The sequence below is a fragment of the Oncorhynchus clarkii genome, chromosome 17 (genome assembly GCF_045791955.1).
Source record: "Oncorhynchus clarkii lewisi isolate Uvic-CL-2024 chromosome 17, UVic_Ocla_1.0, whole genome shotgun sequence".
NCBI classification, from domain to species: domain Eukaryota; kingdom Metazoa; phylum Chordata; class Actinopteri; order Salmoniformes; family Salmonidae; genus Oncorhynchus; species Oncorhynchus clarkii.
In genome coordinates, this window is record NC_092163.1 from 64,112,329 (window position 1) to 64,135,344 (window position 23,016).

At 41.4% G+C, this 23,016-nt stretch overlaps 2 protein-coding genes across 5 annotated transcripts in view; both read left to right on the top strand.

The window, feature by feature from the left end:
• LOC139371252 (protein NDRG3-like) overlaps positions 1–11,639 on the top strand; it is a 49,800-nt gene extending 38,161 nt beyond the window's left edge. For 2 of the 4 annotated variants that reach the window (XM_071111504.1, XM_071111507.1), the window contains 10 exons: positions 999–1,085; positions 1,211–1,267; positions 1,426–1,529; positions 1,654–1,719; positions 1,939–1,990; positions 2,148–2,195; positions 2,326–2,361; positions 2,468–2,519; positions 9,648–9,686; positions 10,203–11,639. In XM_071111504.1, coding sequence (XP_070967605.1) covers positions 999–1,085; positions 1,211–1,267; positions 1,426–1,529; positions 1,654–1,719; positions 1,939–1,990; positions 2,148–2,195; positions 2,326–2,361; positions 2,468–2,519; positions 9,648–9,686; positions 10,203–10,375 — 714 coding nt within the window. In that variant the 3' untranslated portion in view covers positions 10,376–11,639. The remainder of the gene's footprint in view (positions 1–998; positions 1,086–1,210; positions 1,268–1,425; positions 1,530–1,653; positions 1,720–1,938; positions 1,991–2,147; positions 2,196–2,325; positions 2,362–2,467; positions 2,520–9,647; positions 9,687–10,202) is intronic. The other 2 variants (XM_071111505.1, XM_071111508.1) reach the window with 1 other exon arrangement.
• A 4,362-nt stretch (positions 11,640–16,001) lies between these two features.
• Positions 16,002–22,809, top strand: LOC139369875 (src-like-adapter 2). The gene is made up of 8 exons (XM_071109156.1): positions 16,002–16,505; positions 16,846–16,961; positions 17,089–17,188; positions 17,269–17,355; positions 20,537–20,640; positions 20,826–20,975; positions 21,676–21,808; positions 22,011–22,809. Exons 2-8 carry the CDS (start codon positions 16,889–16,891, stop codon positions 22,144–22,146), a joined length of 783 nt encoding a protein of 260 aa, XP_070965257.1. The 5' UTR covers positions 16,002–16,505; positions 16,846–16,888; the 3' UTR covers positions 22,147–22,809.
• Positions 22,810–23,016: the final 207 nt, after the last annotated feature.

A 23,016-nucleotide genomic window follows, 5' to 3' on the forward strand; every position in this document is an offset into this window, starting at 1 on the left:
ATTCTCTCTCTACAAGAGAGCAGAAAGAGCACGTAGAGAAGGAGTAGAAAAAGAGCACTGAAAGATGGAGGAGGAGGGGGGTGTTGGGGTGGAATTAGTCTGGAGGATTTAGGAATCACAGAGTTGGATGTTCCTCTGGGGGTCTGCTCTCATTCAGAATTAATGAGGAAAATTAGATTTTCTAATTCCATCAGTTGGAATGAATTGGAAACAAGTTAGATTGGTAACAACTGTTGCTGCATTTGATTTAAAAACAGGACAAGCTTTCAGAGAAGTTGATGATTCTAGATTTTTGCGCAGTCATACCTCGGGAGCAGTGCATTTTAAAATCTCCAAGGGAACCAGCTGATCCTCTGCCCGGTGCTAACTCTCAGCTCCTCCTTGTCCCGTCTGAGAGGGCTCTGGAAAGGAGACAGGAAGCTCTGTAGTCTGTACACACTCAGTCATAAGTACTCACACATGATTGGATTTTCAATTTGTTTGGCATTTATTGTCTTTCTCATATCTGATTAATGATGTAGTAAGCTATTATTAGAATATGATCCATAAATCTCTGTCCACATCCCACCCACTCCAGAGCCCCCAACACAGACCCAGAGGCTCTTTGTGTAGATTGAAAAAGATTGGATATGGAAAAACAATATATATTTTTTTAATGTTCTAGACCTCAAGGGCCTAGAAGTCCATTTATAAGGGTCACATAGTTGGATGTTCTTCTGGACGTCTGCTCTCATTCTGAATTAATTAGACTTTCAAATTCTAGAAACGTAGTTTCAGGTAACCAGCATCTCAGCAGCCTCTGTTGATACATCTGGCCTGTCTTGAAAATGACAAAAGCTTGTAGCATTCTGAATGCAGTTATAATGCCAATCACTACATCTCCCTAAGATGTTCATCATCATCATTCCTTCCTTATTATACCATTTATGAAGACTGGTATGCTCCTATACTACTTCAGCTCATGTTGGGGACTGACATGTTGTTCCTCTCGCCTGCAGCTGAACAACCCTACTCTGGTAGAGGGCCTGGTTCTGATCAACGTGGATCCGTGTGCCGAGGGATGGATCGACTGGGCTGCCTCCAAGGTCAGTAGTTCTCTTACCAATCACCCATCTTTGAATGCAAAGCCATAGATCCTTGTGATCTCCCAGAAGACTGCCACTTTAGCTATGCGTTATTTATAGACCTTGTCCTGTTTTTTTCTCAACAGCTCTCTGGGTGGACCAGTAACATTGTGGACACGGTGATGGCTCATCACTTCAGCACTGTAAGTATGATGGGTTGTCATCTGCCCATCTTTGACTAGGAGTTCCATTCACCTTTGATAATCTGGTTTGAAAGTGAACATTTGTATAGTTTTAAAAGTGATAAGACGACATCATGATACCATCCACACACATTCTGACGCCTTGTGTGTCCCTCCAGGATGAGCTGACAGACAACCAGGAGCTGGTCCAGACCTACCGCCTTCACATCGCCCAGGACATCAATCAGGACAACCTGGCCCTCTTCTGTGCCTCCTACAACGGGTACGCTGGGCAGGAGTGGAGAGGGAGCAGGGATTCACTCCTGCCCACCATAGTCGTTGGCTCTACTACTGGCTGGACGAATGTGGCTTTAACCTTGTCTTTTTTTTTTCTTTTACAATAACAGTCGTCGGGATCTGGAAATCGAGAGGCCAGTCATTGGTCTTAATGAGGACACAGTGAACACACTGACGTGAGTTTCAACTGGTGTTACTGTATTTTCGGCAGAATGCACAGGCGTCATGCCGATAGGGGGCACAGGGGCGCAGATTTGTCCTGTTTAAAATAATTATTATAATAATACAATAAATAAATACTACTAGCCACCTAGCAGCCTCCGATGTTTGGGGTGAATGGCACTACTGGCTGTATGCATTTGTATGCTCAAGCAGAACCTCCTCTTCCCCTCCAGGTGCCCTTCTCTGTTGGTGGTTGGAGACACATCTCCTGCAGTGGAGGCAGTGGTGAGTTAGTTAGGGTGGTTGTTGTTTAGCTTGTGATTATAGATCATGCACTTATACATCCTTGTGCATATATAGTAGGATGATGGAACTAAATGTTGAATATCAGTTCCTTTATGTAATGAATTATGTTAATTTACTCTCTTTAAACTTGTTTCAGGTGGAGTGCAATTCCAGGTTAAATCCAACCAAGACTACACTGTTTAAGGTTAAGCGAAGCATGTTATATTCTGTGTGTGTTATGCATTTTCCTCCTGAATAATCAATATTATATGCTAAGCTATTGCATCATGTGTAGCGACTCAGAAGTTCTCTCTTTCTCCCTCTTCTCTCTGTAGATGGCTGATTGTGGAGGCTTACCTCAGGTTGTGCAGGTGAGGTTTGATGATCTGAAAGTTATTATATGTTAATATAGGTTTTAAATCATTGTCATAAAAATATATATTTTTGATAAGTAACTTACTGTAATCTCCTCCACAGCCAGGGAAACTGGCAGAGGCCTTCAAGTACTTTGTTCAGGGTATGGGTTATAGTAAGTATATAACTCTCTTACTTTTCTTTGTAACTGTGTGATCTCAATAACCACTCCTTTCTAGCATACAAAAATATATATATATACACTGCTCAAAAAAATAAAGGAAACACTAAAATAACACATCCTAGATCTGAATGAATGAAATATTCTTATTAAATTCTGATTCTGATTAAATACTTTTTTCTTTACATAGTTGACAACATGTAGCGACAACAAATTCACACAAAAATGATCAATGGAAATCAAATGTATCAACCCATGGAGGTCTGGAATTGGAGTCACACTCAAAATTAAAGTGTAAAACCACACTACAGGCTGATCCAACTTTGATGTAATGTCCTTAAAACAAGTCAAAATGAGGCTCAGTAGTGTGTGTGGCCTCCAAGTGCCTGTATGACCTCCCTACAATGCCTGGGCATGCTCCTGATGAGGTGGCGGATGGTCTCCTGAGGGATCTCCTCCCAGACCTGGACTAAAGCGAGACATGATGTTCCAGATGTGCTCAATTGGATTCAGGTCTGGGGAACGGGCGGGCCAGTCCATAGCATCAATGCCTTCTTCTTGCAGGAACTGCTGACACACTCCAGCCACATGAGGTCTAGCATTGTCTTACATTAGGAAGAACCCAGGGCCAACCGCACCAGCATATGGTCTCACAAGAGGTCTGAGGATCTCATCTCGGTACCTAATGGCAATCAGGCTACCTCTGGCGAGCACATGGAGGGCTGTGCGGCCCCCCAAAGAAATGCCACGCCAAACCGGTCATGCTGGAGGATGTTGCAGGCAGCAGAACGTTCTCCACGACATCTCCAGACTCTGTCACGTCTGTCACATGTGCTCAGTGTGAACCTGCTTTCATCTGTGAAGAGCACAGGGCGCCAGTGGCAAATTTGCCAATCTTGGTGTTCTCTGGCAAATGCCAAACGTCCTGCACGGTGTTGGGCTGTAAGCACAACCCCCACCTGTGGACGTCGGGCCCTCATACCACCCTCATGGAGTCTGTTTCTGACCGTTTAGGAAGACACATGCACATTTGTGGCCTGCTTGAGGTCATTTTGCAGGGCTCTGGCAGTGCTTCTCCTGCTCCTTATTGCACAAAGGCGGAGGTAGCGGTCCTGCTGCTGGGTTGTTGCCCTCCTACGGCCTCCTGATGTACTGGCCTGTCACCTGGTAGCGCCTCCATGCTCTGGACACTACGCTGACAGACACAGCAAACTGTCTTGCCACAGCTCGCATTGATGTGCCATCCTGGATGAGCTGCACTACCTGAGCCACTTGTGTGGGTTGTAGACTCCGTCTCATGCTACCACTAGAGTGAAAGCACCGCCAGCATTCAAAAGTGACCAAAACATCAGCCAGGAAGCATAGGAACTGAGAAGTGGTCTGTGGTCACCACCTGCAGAACCACTCCTTTATTGGGGGTGTCTTGCTAATTGCCTATAATTTCCACCTGTTGTCTATTCCATTTGCACAACAGCATGTGAAATGTATTGTCAATCAGTGTTGCTTCCTAAGTGGAGGTCATTCACTAGGTCACTAGGTGTGGTTCTGGGATTTTTGCTCACTGTTCTTGTGATCATTTTGACCTTACGAGGTGAGATCTTGCGTGGATCAAGGGAGATTATCAGTGGTCTTGTATGTCTTCCATTTCCTAATAATTGCTCCCACAGTTGATTTCTTCAAACCAAGTTGCTTACCTATTGCAGATTCAGTCTTCCCAGCCTGGTGCAGGTCTACAATTTTGTTTCTGGTGTCCTTTGACAGCTCTTTGGTCTTGGCCATAGTGAAGTTTGGAGTGTGATTGTTTGAGGTTATGGACAGGTGTCTTTTATACTGATAACAAGTTCAAACAGGTGCCATTAATACAGGTAACGAGTGGAGGACAGAGGAGCCTCTTAAAGAAGAAGTCACAGGTCTGTGAGAGACAGAAATCTTGCTTGTTTGTCAGTGACCAAAAACTTATTTTCCACCATAATTTGCAAATACATTCATTAAAAATCCTACAATGTGATTTTCTCATTTTGTCTGTCATAGTTGAAGTGTACCTATGATGAAAATTACAGGCCTCTCTCATCTTTTTAAGTGGGAGAACTTGCACAATTGGTGGCTGACTAAATACTTTTTTGCCCCACTGTATATACTTTTTACATAGATACATTTATTGACTCTGGCCGCTTTACTCTCTGGAACTTTACTCTTATTGATTATCCACTAACAAGCTGTTGTACGTATTTGTGGTTAAGATCTGTGTTCTCTATGTATTTCCTGTTGACGTGAGAAAAATAACAACTATTGCTCAATTAAGTATTGTTTTCATCACGGTTTCCCCATGAGCTTTTGCTAGACCCCCTCCTGGGTTTGGAGTGTAGCCAGTAGTTTCTGAAAAGACCCTCTGTTTGTCACACTGGTCACGGAGAGGAGGCCACCCCTCACGCCTCACAGCTGCCAATTCCTCTTTCATCTTTGCAGTGTTGCATAGCCTCAGTTGTCAGTAGGTGAGAAATTGTGATTGTAGCATGAATGACTTGCACCAAAGACATACTGAACAGCAATTGACTTTCCTGTTGAATTCTGCGTGGGAGAGACTCTCTCGACCTGCCTTGTGTACTTTTATTTTCTACCCAAACTGTTTAAGATGCATCTCCTCCTGTGACACAAAGCAAAGTGCAGACTTAAACAGGCTCTTTGTAATCTATAAATCTCAAATTACCTTAAAATTGACGGCACCTGAACATGCCTTACAATCAGCAATTTCCCCTTATAGAATGCTAGCACAAATGATGGTTTAGTCAGGAATAGCCATGGACCAAAAGAGAAAAGCTGATGTGAAAAATAAATGGTCTGACCTTAAACTGCAAGGGGAAAAACAATTAGCCATACATAACCAGCAGGAATATCACTTAGGTCAAGTCCAGACTTTTTAAAATGTGTAACATTTTTATTTCACCTTTATTTAACCAGGTAGGCCAGCTGAGAACAAGTTCTCATTTACAACTGCGACCTGGCCAAGATAAAGCAAAGCAGTGTGACAAAAACAACAACACAGAGTTACACATGGAATAAACAAGCGTACAGTCAATAACACAATAGAAAAAGTCTATATACAGTGTGTGCAAATGCGTGAGGAGGTAAGGCAATAAATAGGCCAAAGTAGCGAAGAAATTACAATTTAGCAAATTAACACTGGAGTGATAGATGTGCAAATGATGATGTGCAAGTAGAAATACTGGTGTGCAAAAGAGCAAAAAAGTTAAAAACAATATGGGGATGAGGTAGGTAGATTGGATGGGCTGTTTACAGATGGGCCGTGTACGGCTGCAGCGATTGGTAAGCTGCTCAGATAGCTCATGCTTAAAGTTAGTGAGGGAGATATGTCTCTAACTTCAGCGATTTTTGCAATTCGTTCCAGTCACTGGCAGCAGAGAACTGGAAGGAAAGGCGGCGAAAGTAGGTGTTGGCTTTGGGGATGACCAGTGAGATATACCTGCTGGAGCGCGTGCTACGGGTGGGTGTTGTTATGGTGACCAGTGAGCTGAGATAATGCGGCGCTTTATCTAGCAGAGACTTATAGATGACCTGGAGCCAGTGGGTCTGGCGACGAATATGTAGCGAGGGCTAGTTGACGAGAGCATACAGGTCGCAGTGGTGGGTGGTATATGGGGCTTTGGGGACAAAATGGATGGCACTGTGATAGACTGCTATTCAGTTTGCTGAGTAGAGTGTTGGAGGCAATTTTGTAAAAATCGCAGAAGTTGAGGATCAATAGGATAGTCCGTTTTACGAGGGTATGTTTGGCAGCGTGAGTGAAAGAGTATTTTTTGCGAAATAGGAAGCCGATTCTAGATTTAATTTTGGATTGGAGATGTTTAATATGAGTCTGGAAGGAGAGTTTACAGTCTAGCCAGATTTGTAGTTGTTCACATATTCTAAGTCAGAACCGTCCAGAGTAGTGATGGCAGCGATCGGTAGAAAAGCATTTAGTTTTACTAGCGTCTAGGAGCAGTTGGAGGCCACTGAAGGAGTGTTGTATGGCATTGAAGCTTGTTTGGAGGTTTGTTAACACAGTGTCCAAAGAAGGGCCAGATGTATACAGAATGGTGTCGTCTACATAGTGGTGAATCAGGGAATCACCCGCAGCAAAAGCGACATCATTGATATATACAGAGAAAAGAGCCCAAGAATTGAACCCTTTGATAGCCCCATAGAGACTGCCATAGGTCGGGACAACAGGCCCTCCGATTTGACACACTAAACTTATCTGAGAAGTAGTTGGTGAACCAGTCAAGGCAGTCATTTGAGAAACCAAGGCCATTGAGTCTGCCGATAAGAATGCGGTGATTGACAGAGTCGAAAGCCTTGGCCAGGTCGATGAAGACTGCTGCACAGTACTGTCTTTTATCGATGGTGGTTATGATATCGTTTAGTATCTTGAGCGTGGCTGTGGTGTACCTGTGACCAGCTCGGTAACCGGATAACACAGTGGAGAAGGTACGGTGGAATTCTATATGGTCAGTGATCTGTTTGTTAACTTGGCTTTCAAAGACTTTAGAAAAGCAGGGCAGGATGGATATAGGTCTGTAACAGTTTGGGTCTAGGGGTTAGGGAATGCAACAATGGCAACGGATAATTTTAGAAAGAGAGGGTCCAGATTGTCTTGCCCAACTGATTTGTTCGGGTCCAGGTTTTGCAGCTCTTTCAGAACATCTGCTATCTAGATTTGGATGAAGGAGAAGCTGGGGAGGCTTGGGCAAGTAGCTGTGGGGGGTGCGGAGCTGTTAGTCGGGGTTGGGGTAGCCAGGGGGAACGCATGGCCAGCCGTAGAGAAATGCTTCTTGAAATTCTCGATTATCGTGGATTTATTGGTGGTGACAGTGTTTCCTAGCCTCAGTGCAGTGGGCAGCTGGCAGAAGCTGCTCTTATTCTCCATGGACTTTACAGTGTCCCAGAACTTTTTGGAATTAGTGCTACAGGATGCAAAGCTAGCCTTAGCTTTCCTAACTGACTACGTATATTGGTTCCTGACGTCACTGAAAAGTTGCATATCACAGGGGATATTCGATGCTTATACAGAATGCCACACTATGTTTTTGTGCTGGTCAAGGGCAGTCAAGTCTGGGGTGAACCAAGGGCTATATCTGTTCTTAGTTCTACATTTTTTTAATGGGCATGCTTATTTAAGATGGTGAGGAAAGCACTTTTAAAGAGCAACCAGGCATCCTCTACTGACAGGATGAGGTCAATATCCTTCCAGGATACCCGGACCAGGTCGATTAGAAAGGCCTGCTTGCTGAAGTATTTTAGGGAGCGTTTGACAGTGATGAGGCAGTGATCGCTGAGATCCTGATTGAAATCAGCAGAGGTGTATTTGGAGGGCAAGTTGGTCAGGATAATATCTATGAGGGTGCCCGTGTTTACGGATTTAGAGTTGTACCTGGTGGGTTCCTTGATAATTTGTGTGAGATTGAGGGCATCTAGCTTAGATTGTAGGACTGCCGGGGTGTTAAGCATATCCCAGTTTATGTCACCTAACAGTACGAACTCTGAAGATAGATGGGGGGGCAATCAATTCACATATGGTGTCCAGGGCACAGCTGGGAGCTGAGGGCAGTCTATAACAGGCAGCAAAAGTGAGAGATTTATTTCTGGAGAGATTAATTTTTCAAATTAGAAGCTCGAACTGTTTGGGCATAGACCTGGAAAGTAAGACAGAACTTTGCAAGCTATCTTTACAGTAGATTGCAACTCCTCCCCCTTTGGCAGTTCTATCTTGACGGAAAATGTAGTTGGGGATGGAAATCTCCGAATTATTGGTGGCCTTCCTAAGCCAGGATTCAGACACGGCAAGGACATCAGGGTTGGCAGAGTGTGCTAAAGCAGTGAGTAAAACAAACTTAGGGAAGAGGCTTCTGATGTTAACATGCATGAAACTAAGGCTTTTACGGTTACAGAAGTCAACAAATGAGAGGGCATGGGGACACGCAGGGCCTGGGTTAACCTCCATATCACCCGAGGAACATAGGAGGAGTAGGATGAGGGTACGGCTAAAGGCTATCAAAACTGGTTGTCTAGTGCATTGGGGACAGAGAATAAAAGGAGCAGATTTCTGGGCGTGGTAGGATAGTTTCAGGGCATAATGTACAGACAGGGGTATGGTGGGGTGCGGGTACAGTGGAGGTAAACCTAGGCATTGAGTGACGATAAGAGAGGTTGCATCTCTGGACGCACTAGTTATGCTGGGTGAGGTCACCGCATGGGTGGGAGCTGGGACAAAAGAGGTATCTGAGCCATGTTGAGTGGGACTAGGGGCTCTGCAGTGAACTAAAACAATGATAACTATCCTAAACAACAGTATACAAGGCATATTGACAGAGAGAGATATAAAGCGAGGCGTAAAGCAATCACGTGTTGATTGGGAGAGCTAGCTAAGACAACAACGGGTAAACATCAGCAGCTTATCTCTACTTTGCGTAGAGATAAGATTATTTCCATGTCAAAGTGAGATTTTATAAATAACTACTTACACGTGGTTTTCTGCGTAAGTCATACTTAAGATCAAAATTGATCGTAAGTCTGTTTTATAAATGAGGCCCCAGCACAGTATTTCTATGGTAGTAGGCTCTTCTGTTTCCTCCCCCAGCCTTCCTCAGTGGGAGCACAGAATCACTCCCTGCAGAGGAAATGTCACAGCCAGATTAGAGATGATTAAAGCCTCTTCTCATTTAGAGAAGGATTCCGAATAGAAATAACAACTCAGCATGACATCAAACACCTTTCTGTGGTTACAGTTTCTCACAGTCGTGTCTCACAATAGTTATCAAGACGACCTATTTACATAAACAGCATCTTGTCTCATTCATACTGTTATCTTTCATCATCATCTTAGTATGAGTAATTCTGCTTTGTCCCTTTGGGCTATCTCTGTCTCTCCCCTACCTACCCCAGATAGAATCAGACCCAGGAAGAACACATCTTTTCTTTCCTTTGTCTCTGTGGTATACAGCAGTTGTCTTTCCCTTAAAAAAATACTTATATTCATTACCTGCTCTTTCATGAACCTTACTCCCTCTCAATATGTTCTCCTTTCTTCTTCTTTCAATCCTTTCCTCCCTCCATCAATGCTAACAGTTCCCTACGTTCTTCTCAGTCACCTGAGCAACGAATCAGGTACCAGGTTTTAAAGCAGTAGCAGTCTCCATTCAGCCTAACACACATTAGATGAATGTCAAGGTATGCTCAGAAAGTCATGACATATTGGTATTTTCAGTCATCTGTATTGTTCAATTAAGTGGAGAACTGTCTGCATACGTTGACATTTTGTCAGGTGGTTATGTTGCTCCTGTAAGCATCGATCTGCTTCTGACTGCCCTCAGTTTGATATGTTTTGCTTCATTTTGCCTTCATTTATATGTTTTTTTCTGTGCTTTATGCTCGTATTGCATTGCCTTAATTGCAAGGCATTCTTGTCAGCGTCTTTGACTTGCATACTGTATTTAAGCTTTTTCTTTATTTTATCGGTGCCTTTATTTCCTCAGATTTGTCTGCATGGTGAATATCTTCAGTAGTTGTATGATTTATGAATGTAATTCCCAAACAGAGGGAACACATCATAATGCTTCCTGCATTTGCATGAAGTGACTGGCATTGTGACTGGCATGTTAACACTCCTGTGTTGTGTCGTAGTGCCCACGGCTGGAATGACTCGTCTGGCCCGATCCCGCACCACCTCCTCTACCAGCATCACCTCCATGGACAGCAGCCGCAGCCGCAACATCAACAACCTGCTGGAGGGAGCCAACACCACTGGGGGTCTGGACAACCAGCCTGGGCCCCAGACCATGGAGGTCTCCTGCTAAACCTCCCTATCTCTTCCTCACTCCACACTGGGTAGCAGCCCTCAGTGGTGCCCCTATCCTCCTCCAGTAACTTATGTCTCCCTGTCTCTCTCTCCAACCCTGCTCCTAAATTACTCAATCCCAGGGGGTTATGTGATGAATTGTGTGATTAATATGAGAATATATATACAAATGCATATTAAATATTATACTGTATACACGTCAAATTTCCAGTCACAAGCGGAGGGGACAAAATAAAGAATGAGTCAGATATACATATACTGTATACGCAAAGGGTCTAGAGATGGTACAATCCCCCACCTTTCATTTGATACGTGTGCATGTCTCCTTGTGCAAAGTGAATCTGGAGACTTACTCTTCCAGATTCAATTACTATATGTCCCTCCTCTTATTTAGTTTTTCCCATTATTGCCTTTCTCGTATTTTATTTATTTGGTTCACCATGTGTCTGTGTGTAGAGGATTGGTTCCTGTGTCACAGGAAGGGTTGAAGAGTCCCATCTCTCACATTCACTGTAGCCCAAACACACACTCCCTCCTCAGTCCTTCTCTATTCCTCTTATCTAGAAAACAATTACACTAAATACCTACATTCATTGCACATATTTAGACCACTTTTTTAATTGATATTTTTTACGTTGTGAACTGTGAACACACGCCTCCTTTGATTGTGTGGCAAAGTGTAGATGTGTGATATACTGTACTGTACCTTGCTGCATTGCTCTGTTCTGCCGAGTCACTCCATTCACACTGTAGAATGATCACTCAAGCTGGGTACAAAACATAATATTCATGATTTTCAATACATTTCTCTGCATTGTGTTCTTTTCCCAGGTGTATGTGACAAAAAAAACACATGAACAAATATATAGTGGCCCAATTCACAGAATGAATGCACTGTATTATGGTTGGACTAGGACATTATACTTGCTTTTTAGGAGGAATATGGAAAAGCATAAAGAAAGGCAATAGGAAAGAACTGTGGGCCAATGTGATTGTGTAGATTACATGTTCCTTTCATCTGTGTGTTTTAAAAATGCTTTTTCTTCGTAATTGATGTCATCTTTTTCTGTTTTACACTTTTGTAGTTTTTTTAGTCTGTTGACTCATCTCTTGAGTAGACATAGACAATGAATAACAACTTCAGCCTGTTATGATGTGGAAATGTGTTCAGTCTTCACTGAGGGTCAGTGGTGCTTCCCACTGTCTGCTGATTCAACTCATTTATACTACTGTGCTACTAAATAAAGCTAGAAGATGAAAAATAGTTCATTTTCTTTGTTTATATCTTGTGTTTCCACGATAACACTCAATCTAATACTAGCAAAGGGTTAAGAAAAATAGTCAGCATTTCAGATTAAAACAGGTGACATACTTCTGTTTTGTCTTGAATGAATCAAATTAACTACCATCTAACAACTCCAGGAATCGCTTGCTGTCCAGGCTTTTGTACCTCCATGCTATCCGAGACTTGTACAGTAGGTGTGCCTTACATCCAGAGTTCACCTCTCTTGTACTCTCACTTTTAATGGATGATGTGATGGAAGCTATCATATTCTGAATGATACCAGAAAAGACAGTAGAAAGTTCCAAATGTTTAGAAAGTAACGCATCATAACATGCAACTACCTCTGCAAGCTCCATGTAGTTGCCCATGTTAATGGAACTTTCCCTCTCTTTGTTGTCCTCTAAAAGCTCATTCTTGCATAACCAAAAATGCAGTGGTGTCGATAAACCGCTTGAGAAAATCCCTGTCTCTTCTTACTTTCTCGTTGTGGTGTGTAGTTTGAATACGCAGATCTTGGTCCATTACATGATCGATTGTCATACTCAAGTAAAAGTAAAGCTACCTTCATAGAAAATGACTCAAATAAAAGTAAAGCTACCTTCATAGAAAATGACTCAAAAGTAAAGCTACCTTCATAGAAAATGACTCAAGTAAAAGTAAAGCTACCTTCATAGAAAATGACTCAAGTAAAAGGGAAAGTCAACCAGTAAATACTACTTGAGTAAAAGTATAAAAGTATTTGGTTTTAAATATACTTAAGTATCAAAAGTAAATGTAATTGCTAAGCTATACTTCAGTGTCAAAGGTAAAAGTACTAATGATTTCAAATTCCTTATATTGGCACCTCAGCCACGCTCAAGGTCCTAAACGGTATCATAACCGCCATCGATCGATAAGAGACATTACTGTGCAGCCGTATTCATCTACCTGGCCAAGGCTTTCGACTCTGTCAATCAACACATTCTTATTGGCAGACTCGACAGCCTTGGTTTCTCAAATGATTGCCTCGCCTGGTTTACCAACTACTTCTCTGATAGAGTTCAGTGTGTCAAATCGGAGGGCCTGTTGTCCGTACCTCTGGCAGTCTCTATGGGGGTGCCACAGGGTTCAATCCTCCGGCCGACTCTCTTCTCTGTATACATCAATGATGTTGCTCTTGCTGCTGGGGATTCTCTGGTACACCTCTATGCAGACGACACCATTCTGTAGACTTCTGGCCCCTATTTGGACACTGTGTTAGCTAACCTCCAGACGAGCTTCAATGCCATACAACTCTCCTTCCGTGGCCTCCAACTGCTCTTAAACGCAAGTAAAACTAAATGCATGCTATTCAACCGATCACTGTCCGCACCTGCTCGCCCGTCCAGCATTACTACTCTGGACGGCTCTGACTTAGAATACGTGGACAACTACAAATACCTAGGTGTCTGGTTAGACTGTAAACTCTCCTTCCAGACTCACATTAAGCATCTCCAATCCAAAATTAAATCTAGAATTGGCTAGAAAGCATCCTTCACTCATGCTGCCAAACATACCCTCGTAAAACTGACCATCCTACCGATCCTCGACTTCGGTGATGTCATCTATAAAATAGCCTCCAACACTCTACTCAACAAACTGGATGCAGTCTATCACAGTGCTGTCCGTTTTGTCACCAAAGTCCCATACACTACCCACCATTGCGACATGTACGCTCTCGTTGGTTGGCCCTCGCTTCATACTCGTCACCAAACCGACTGGCTACAGGTTATCTATAAGTCTATTGCTAGATAAAGCCCCGCCTTATCTCAGCTCACTGGTCACCATAGCAGCACCCACTCGTAGCACGCGCTCCAGCAGGTATATCTCACTGGTCAGCCCCAAAGCCAATCCCTCCTTTGGTCGTCTTTCCTTCCAGTTCTCTGCTGCCAATGACTGGAACGAACTGCAAAAATCTCTGAAGCTGGAGACTCATATCTCCCTCACTAGCTTTAAGCACCAGCTGTCAGAGCAGCTCACAGATCACTGCACCTGTACATAGCCCATCTGTAAACAGCCCATCTATCTACCTACCTCATCCCCATACAGTATATATTTATTTGTCTTGCTCCTTTGCACCCCAGTATCTCTACTTGCACAGTCATCTTCTGCACATCTACCATTCCAGTGTTTAATTGCTATATTGTAATTACTTCGCCACCATAGCCTATGTATTGCCTTAACCCCCTTATCTTACCTCATTTGCACTCACTGTATATAGACTTTTTTTTCTTCTTTTGTTCTACTGTATTATTGACTATGTTTTGTTTATTCCATGTGTAACTCTGTGTTGTTGTATTTGTCGAATTGTTGTGCTTTATCTTGGCCAGGTCGCAGTTGCAAATGAGAACTTGTTCTCAACTAGCCTACCTGGTTAAATAAAGGTGAAGTAAATAAAATAAAAATACAAAATATTAGGCAAACCAGACAGCACCATGTTCTTTTTTTTCTCTTTTTTTACAGATAGTCAGGGGCACTCCAACACTCAGACATAATTCACAAATGAAGCATTTGTGTTGAGTGAGTCCGCCAGATCAGAGGCAGTAGGGATGACCAGGGATGTTCGGTTGATAAGTGCATGAATTGCACCATTTTCCTGTCCTGCTAAGCAGTCAAAATGTTACGACTACTTTTGGGTGTCAGGGAAAATGTATGGAGTAAAAAGTAGATTATTTTCTTTAGAAATGTAGTGAAGTAAAAGTAAAAGTGGTCAGAAATATAAATAGTAAATTAAAGTACAGATACCCAAAGGAAACGACTTAAGTAGTACATTAAAGTATTTTACTGAACTACTTTACACCACTGCTAACTGGACACAGAAATAAAGTTCTGAAACCAAGAAAACAATTCATAATATACCTCCCCGTCACCTGTAATTAGATTTTTTAAATTTGAGTTGAATAATATCCCCAAAATTCTCAACTATCACTCTTTACTCTCTTCTTCTACTTTGATATAATGGTGTTTGCGACACTTTTCTCTCTCAATCTCTATTCAACAATGCCACCAAGCCTCTCAACCCCCATAATGCTCTGTGGCACAACCCCAATACAACACACTAGGTTAATTCTCTGATCCTAATTCTATGATTGGATGGACAATATGTCAGTTATTACTGAAAAATCTTTGACCGCGTCCTCCAGAAGTGGTCATAATTACCATGTATGTCTATGGAAGGGGGTGAGGCCTATGAGTTTCCTAGGTTTTGTATTGAAATCAATGTAGCCAGAGGAGAACGGAAGCTAGCTGTCCTCCAGCTACACCATGGTGCTACCCCCGACCGTGCTGTTGAAGTTACTGTAGACCTTTATTGCAAAACAGTGTGTTTTAATGAATTATTTGGTGACATTAATATATTTAGTATAGTTTAATGTTTCACTATTTTAATTTTTATGAAATTTCACTGAGGAGGATGGTCCTCCCCTTCCTCCTCTGAGGAGCCTCACTGCACCATTAACAATAACAGGGGAGGTGTGCATGTCTTGGGGGCATGATCTTTGACCCTCCGTAACTTTCTCACTCATCATTATTCACGATTCATTCAGGATTATCCATAATCATGGTAGCATCCTCATTAATGTAGAAGTGTTCAGAAACATATTATATTCTTATTTACAATAAAGTGACTCCCAAATGACACAAAGCATTATTTACTACTAATTTCTATTGGGCACAAAATAATCTGAAACACAACCAAAACGAACTGCAAATGCATGCAACAAGTTTGTAGAATCACACACTTGATGTTGTCATTCCGTGCTAGCAAAACTGGGATCAAATACTAAACTTTTGACTAATTTACTTTTTAGGAATCTTTAGGGGTGTCAATCATTATTAAATCAATATGACTTGTTGAACAAAATCTCTTTCTCTGAGCAATTGCATTAGATTAAAATAATAGAACTTCCGAAAGATGTTGAGCATACGATATATCTCAGTATTAGAATTATATATTTTATATAGTAATTATTGCTCATCTTTAGCAAGGGTGTCACTAATTTCGGGCCCCACTGTATATATCCTACCCATTACAGTATAAAATAATAACATATTTACAGTGCTGTGGAAAAAACACTGATCAAATGCATCATAACATTACAGGATGTAACATTCCTCTACTTCATTTGAATCTGCAACTTGTTTTCAGAGAAGCGTATACATATTACTGTAAATCTGACACACTCAGTCCTCCCAGCTGGTTATGGTATTTTCAGTAGGCGTATACGTTCTTGTGGTGTATTCATGACTCAAAGCTCTGATGCTGATTGCTGATAGATTACATTAGCCTAGAAAAGTAGTATGTCATTTAAGCAGAATTTTTATCTCATGTTTTTGTGCATACTATACACTTCTGCAGAAATGCGATTTTAAGGACATGAAAAATGATGTCAACCCCTCAATACACACTGTTTTGTGTCAGGATGTCAGGAACTTTGGCATCACAGAAAGCTACAAGAGACAAAAAAACCTGTCCTCATCGAGTGGGCCTCTGTCTTGAGTCCTCATCTATCTACCCCCTCAGCCACAGTTGTGTAGATAGAGTACTCTCCCAAGAAACGGAGCAGAGGGAGAGACACCTTCTCTTTCTCACAGATTGTGATAGGACAAGGTGTTGATGCCACACTGTCACACACACATACACATACACATACATTTGAATGTACAGTGTTCAGGCAGACACTGAAGACAGGACACATAACACTCATGATCTTAGTTGCAGCACTGGTTTTTGCTGAGTGTATATCAGCTACACAGAGGAGGATATAGACAGCTGTGTGTGGTGACCCACCATAATTACCCAACAGTTAAACACCAATTCAATAAGGTAAGTTTCAGTTTTTACTTTAGAACTCATTAACATACAGTACCATGGAAGCATGTTTTATTGCATTTACACTAATGAAAAGTTATTCCACTGGTAGTTATACTTCTATAAGGCCTGTGTATTGTAAAGTGTACCTGAACCCTTTATTTTGTCAGAGTCAGTGTTTAGATCATAAGGACTACGTACAAGGCTCGTCATAATAATTTTTGAATGGAAACTTGTCAGATTATTGAGGAAATGATGGTTTCTTGTTGTGGTTAATTCTGTCCCTGTGTCATCTTGTTTGTGTAACCCGAATGACAAAAGAAGATAGCTGACAGTACACTCCTCTCTCTCTCAGCCTAAGGAGCCATCCAGACATACAGCTAGAGAAGCAGCTGGTCATGGGGACTTGCCCGATCAAAGTATGGTCCAATATGCCAACTCTGAAGAATCCAACTGAACCTGCAATGTCAGGTAAGACTAAACACCAGCTTTTTCCATAGGTCATTTGAATTATTGATTTGTTAACTCAATCTGAAAGAATCCTCCAGCCAGCCTGAATGCTGATTGCAACTATTAAAAAACATTCTTCTTTTTTTAGACGATAACAGGCCCATGGTGGTATCCCTCTATGACATCCCCTCCCAAGGTCCCTTGGAATCCAGCATCCATATAGGGGAGAGGCTCACGGTGTTATTAGAGTAAGTGTCATACCTGCATGGAGCTGTACATGTAGTGTATGTGGTAATTTGGTTGAAAACACTGATCTCTTTAATTGCAGCGATGGGGATTTTTCGGTGGTGCGATCCACAACGACAGGCAATGAGAGTTATATCCCCAGCAACTACACTGCCAAAGTAATTAACAGGTAAGAATAACTACTACTTGCTCTCACTTTTTATTTCTGACTGTCACAGCTGTTTACGTTGAGTGGATGTCATGAGAGAGTGGGTATTGGAATTCATCAATAGGAAAGAGAGAGAGGTGGGGACTCCACTTAAGGGTGGGAGATTGTGTGTACACTAAAGGGGAAAGGGGATACCTAGTCAGATGTACAACTGAACGCCTTCAACTGAAATGTGTCTTCCACATTTAACCCAACCCCTCTGAATCAGAGAGGTGCGGGGGGCTGTCTTAATCGACATACACGTCTTCGGCGCCCAGGGAACAGTGGGTTAACTGTCTTGATCAGGGGCAGAACAACAGATTATTATCTTGTCAACTCAGGGATTCGATCCAGCAACCTTCCTGCTACGCCACCATGTCTGTGTCAATAATCAGTTAATCCGACTATTCTCTCATCATTAATTTATTTAATTTGAGTAGTTATCGAATGTTGGTAGGTCATATTTCTCTATTTTTATGTTACTCCTTAATCGCTATGATAAATAGTTTTTCTTGAATGTATTTTTAACAGAGCTCAGATTTACTTTGAAGTGCAAAGTGTAGCAATACAGGTGCGTAGCAGGAAGATTGGAATCCTGTGAACCAAGAAGGTGTGAGTTCCAATCCCAGATTAGGTCATGTTGATTGCCAATTACTGTATAAATGAACATACAGAATGTAATCATGTACTGTGCGTGACTAGTTTCACAGCCTTTTCCTTTGTAAAATGCCAAAACAATAATTTCGAGTTGATGGAACATTTGAGACAAATTGAGCAAACACATAATTTAAAGTTGACTGAATGTTTTCCTACGTTTCCTCGTGTTGGAGCTAAATTTGGGAAAACTAAAAATGTTAAATTCAGGTAACACTTTAACTGAAAAGTTGAGTAAACAAAAAAAATACTTAAGAATATTTGGTTGAAACAACTAGATTTTTTTTTACAGTGCAGCAGAACACTTTTTGGTTTCATGTAGAATTGTTTGGGGTTTCATGTAGAAGCCACTGTGGAAAGGGTTCTACATGGAATCGAAAAGTGTACTACCTGGAACCAAAATAGTTATTCCTGGTCCTAGAACCAAAAAGGGTTCTTCAAAGGGTGGGGACAGCCGAGTAACCTTTTTTTCTAACAGCGTAGGTGAACTGTGACTTTCTAGTGTATGTAGGCAGAGTTATTTTGTTCTCTCGCTCTCAATGACATCATCATCCCCCCTCAGTGGGGTATGATTGCAGCTGTAGTTTCAGTTGAGTTTCCTAACAGTGTGGAGAAGTGTGAAAATGTAATGTACACTCTAAAAACAAATGGTTCTATATTTTGCCAAATAAGGGTTATTTGTCTTGTAACCATAACGGATCCCTTTTTGCCGCTATACAGTGGGGCAAAAAAGTATTTAGTCAGCCACCAACTGTGCAAGTTCTCCCACTTAAAAAGATGAGAGAGGCCTGTAATGTTCATCATAGGTACACTTTAACTATGACAGACAAAATGAGAAAAAAAATCCAGAAAATCACATTGTAGGATTTTTTATGAATTTATTTGCAAATTATGGTGGAAAATAAGTATTTGGTCAATAACAAAAGTTTATCTCAATACTTTGTTATATACCCTTTGTTGGCAATGACAGAGGTCAAACGTTTTCTGTAAGTCTTCACAAGGTTTTCACACACTGTTGCTGGTATTTTGGCCCATTCCTCCATGCAGATCTCCTCTAGAGCAGTGATGTTTTGGGGCTGTTGCTGGGCAACACAGACTTTCAACTCCCTCCAAAGATTTTCTATGGGGTTGAGATCTGGAGACTGGCTAGGCCACTCCAGGACCTTGAAATGCTTCTTACGAAGCCACTCCTTCGTTGCCCGGGCGGTTCAAACAGGTGCCATTAATACAGGTAACGAGTGGAGGACAGAGGAGCCTCTTAAAGAAGAAGTTACAGGTCTGCGAGAGCCAGAAATCGTGCTTGTTTGTGGGTGACCAAATACTTATTTTCCACCATAATTTGCAAATAAATTCATTAAAAATCCTACAATGTGATTTTTTTTCTCATTTTGTCTGTCATAGTTGAAGTGTACCTATGATGAAAATTACAGGCCTCTCTCATCTTTTTAAGTGGGAGAACTTGCACAATTGGTGGCTGACTAAATACTTTTTTGCCCCACTGTATATCTATATATAGCATTTTTTAAAGGTTATATAAAGAACCATGCTCATAAGGTTCTAAATTGGACCTGTATGGTGCTATAAATGACAATTTTCTCTGGTTCTATATAGCACCAAAATAAGGTTTCCATTATGGTTACAATCCCTTTTGGGGCTATATAGAACCCTTTCTAATGGTTATTTTTAGAACCTTTATGGAGAATGGTTCTATAAAGAACCTTTCTCAATCTCAAAGTTTCCTTGTAGATCATTTTGAAGAACCATACAGGGTTCAAGTGTAGACATTACTGTGAAATGCTTACTTACAAGCCCTTACCCAACAGTGCAGTTCAAGAGCTAAGAAAATGTTTACCAAATAAACTAAAGTAAAAAAAAGAATCAAAAGTAACACAATAAAATAACAATAGCAAGCGGTACCGTGTCAATGTGCCGGGGTACAGGTTAGTCAAGGTCATTTGTACATGGGGGTAGGGGTGAAGTGACTATGCATAGATAATAAACAGAGAGGAGCAGCAGTGTACAAAACAAATGGGGAGGGGGTCAACGTAAATAGCCCGGTGGCCATTTGATGAATTGTATTCTACCGTTCTCAATTCACACAAGGCCATATGTAAGTCTTTCACAAGACACCGTCACTGGCCATAGTCATGTATAACGTGTAATGGCATAACACAACAGATTAGATCAACTGGAATGACAAACACACGGTTGTACAAAGAGAGCTGTGAGCAAACCACTTATTCTAATGAGCTCCCGCCCCTTCATTTTATTTATCACTAAAAGAGAAAAAAATTACTTTTGTGAACCACAAAGAACCATTGAATGGCTCACAGGGTTCATTATGGTTCCACATAGCACCATCACCCTTCCCAAGAACCCTCTTTTCTTAGTGTGTAGGCCTACAACCGTAGGAAATTACTACTGTAGTTTCCTAGTAGTGGGAGTTTCATTGTATATTCTTCTTCTTCTGATAGTCAATATTTTAACTTTCTCATCCCGCTCTAATCAGGTGGCAGTATAATGGCATCAGCAGGTTGAATGCAGAGGAGCTGCTGCTGCTGCCACACAATCACACAGGGGCTTTCCTGATCCGAGAGAGTCAGACAAACACAGGTTAGGTGATGTTCATGGCTTTACGCTCATTTCATTAAATTCATTTTAGTGAATGCTATGTAAAGTTTTTAAAAATGTTCCCATGAGTTATCTAAAAAAAAAAGTTGATATAAGCACAATAACTATTGCGTGCACTTTTTCTTGACTGTAGCGTGACAAGAGTCCGGTGTTATTTTTACTCACAGAAACCTACTCCCTCTCAGTCCTTGTGAAGATGGACTCATATCTGGCCACAGTGAAACACTACCGCATCTGTCGCCTCCAAAACGGCTGGTTCTACATCTCCCCCAGCCTCACCTTCTACTCCCTGGGCCAATTAGTGGAACACTACTCTGGTGGGTACAAGCCCATCAACAGGCTCAAATGCATTATTATTAAATATGTAGCACAGTTCATACTCTAGTATGCAAATAGGGCGGACTGTATGGTACTACTGTAGCGATCTGTTTACTAGGGTTGCAAGGGGAGGTTATATTACTGGAAACCTTCGAAGTGTAACAGTACACTAACAACATGTTTTTAATCAGATGACATCTAGTGGCCTTTTGGGTACTTCAGATTATCACAGGTGTCTTAATTATCTCTGGCTCTCTGCGGCCTCATCACATGTAATATACAGTGTATAAAATAATACATGAAGATGATTTTTGAAAAAAATATATATATTGACAAAGCTGTAAAACATTATCCTAAATATAAACAATCAACAGTGAATGCCATTGGTGTTTAACATGGGGGTTTACACATGAAAAATACACTAACAGTCAAAGTTTGGACACACTTACTCAATCAAGGGTTTTCCTTTATTTTTTACTATTTTCTACATTATAGAATAATAGTGAAGACATCAAAACTATGAAATAACACATGGAATCATGCAGTAACCAAACAAGTGTTAATCAAATATATTTTATATTTGAGATTCTTCGTAGTAGCCACCCTTTGCCTTGACGACAGCTTTCACACTCTTGTCAATCATAAGGAGTTTTTTGGCTACAGAATGTTTTAAACATTTGGAAACGTGTCTATCCACAGAGTCAGCAGATGGGTTGTGCTGTTTACTGAGGGAGCCTTGCATCATCCAAGGCTCAAACAAAAATACCCTGACCACCAGACCGTATCCCAAAGCTAGCAGGAGGCCCACACTCAACTGGAATGACGTAGACAGGTGGGGCACATTCCTAAATCTTCCATCTATCATATTTTGTGTCCAAAGTGACCTACACACTATTTATTTCACTGTTTTTCAATATGAAATGAAATGTGATGATTTGTCTATGCAATCAATTGCACTGTATACACATTGTAAGATGATGCATTCTGATGGTAGTTAAAAGTAAATCACATGCCATATGCCTCTGTCTTTCTAGTTCAATGATCTTCAATAAGGCCAGAGTGGATTCAGAGGACTCTCTAGTGAGCGAAGGTCTGAGGGAGGCCGTCAGCTCATACCTCTATATGACAGAGGCCAGCTGCCAGAACTGTGGCAAACACTGGGATACATGAGGAAAGGGAGGACTATGAGAGTAAAATAGCCAGACATTATGCTGTCTGGTCTGCTGTTGTGTAGATGTAATGGTACTAGGCCAGAAAGGATGATCTACATAAAAGCATAGTGGAAGTTGATAGAAGTAAGCCTACCATTTACAACCACAATGAAAAAAATGAAAACTACAAGCACAATCAATGTTTTGATGGTAGAATGTGTGTTAGGGTTCAGGTAGCCACAGGGAAGCCATGTTATGTGGCACTTCTCAAGTCTTCTAATGCTGTAGCTGTGCATGTGCTCAAGAGCACATTTCAGAGGCTGGAACCGAAAGGTATTATCTGTACTGTCTTTGGTATTATGATGTGATGAGCACTTCCTTTCAGCTCTAGGAAGGTTCCATTCCGCTTGTCCACACAGAAATGCCCATGCATTGGTCTATTTATTTTTTTACCAAAGAAGGAAGATCACTGAACGACAAGGACGTTTTAATTGTACTAAATGTTGAATCGATTGTTAGTTTGATTTGCAATCTGTTACTCTGCAATCCATTTGTATATGAATGAAATGCCATGTCTGAACTAACTTGAAACGAACTCTGACTTTTTAGCGCATTTGGCTCGTGGCAGCATGGTTCTGCATGCTCTGGTTGTGAGAATTAGGAATAAATACATTAAGTTGTATATGACAGTTTTGTTTCTTGTCATTGCCAACCTTTTCATACAAAAAAAGAGCATCAAAACAAGACAACAGATGCTGTAGTTATCTGGGCCACACGCAGAAAGCGTCCCATGTCAAAACTATTTTCAAATCCTACCACTAGATGCCGCTACTTTTGAATATGTGTATCAAGACTTAGCGGTCGTCACAAGCTTATATAGCCACAAAGT

What these genes read in the sequence shown, in the direction of transcription:
- LOC139369875 (XM_071109156.1), top strand. Translation starts at nt 16,889, where the DNA reads ATGGGGACTTGCCCGATCAAAGTATGGTCCAATATGCCAACTCTGAAG. An exon ending in AACTGAACCTGCAATGTCAG is followed by an intron (nt 16,962 to 17,088) that starts GTAAGACTAAAC and finishes TTCTTTTTTTAG; the next exon opens with ACGATAACAGGCCCATGGTG. An exon ending in ACTGCCAAAGTAATTAACAG is followed by an intron (nt 17,356 to 20,536) that starts GTAAGAATAACT and finishes CGCTCTAATCAG; the next exon opens with GTGGCAGTATAATGGCATCA.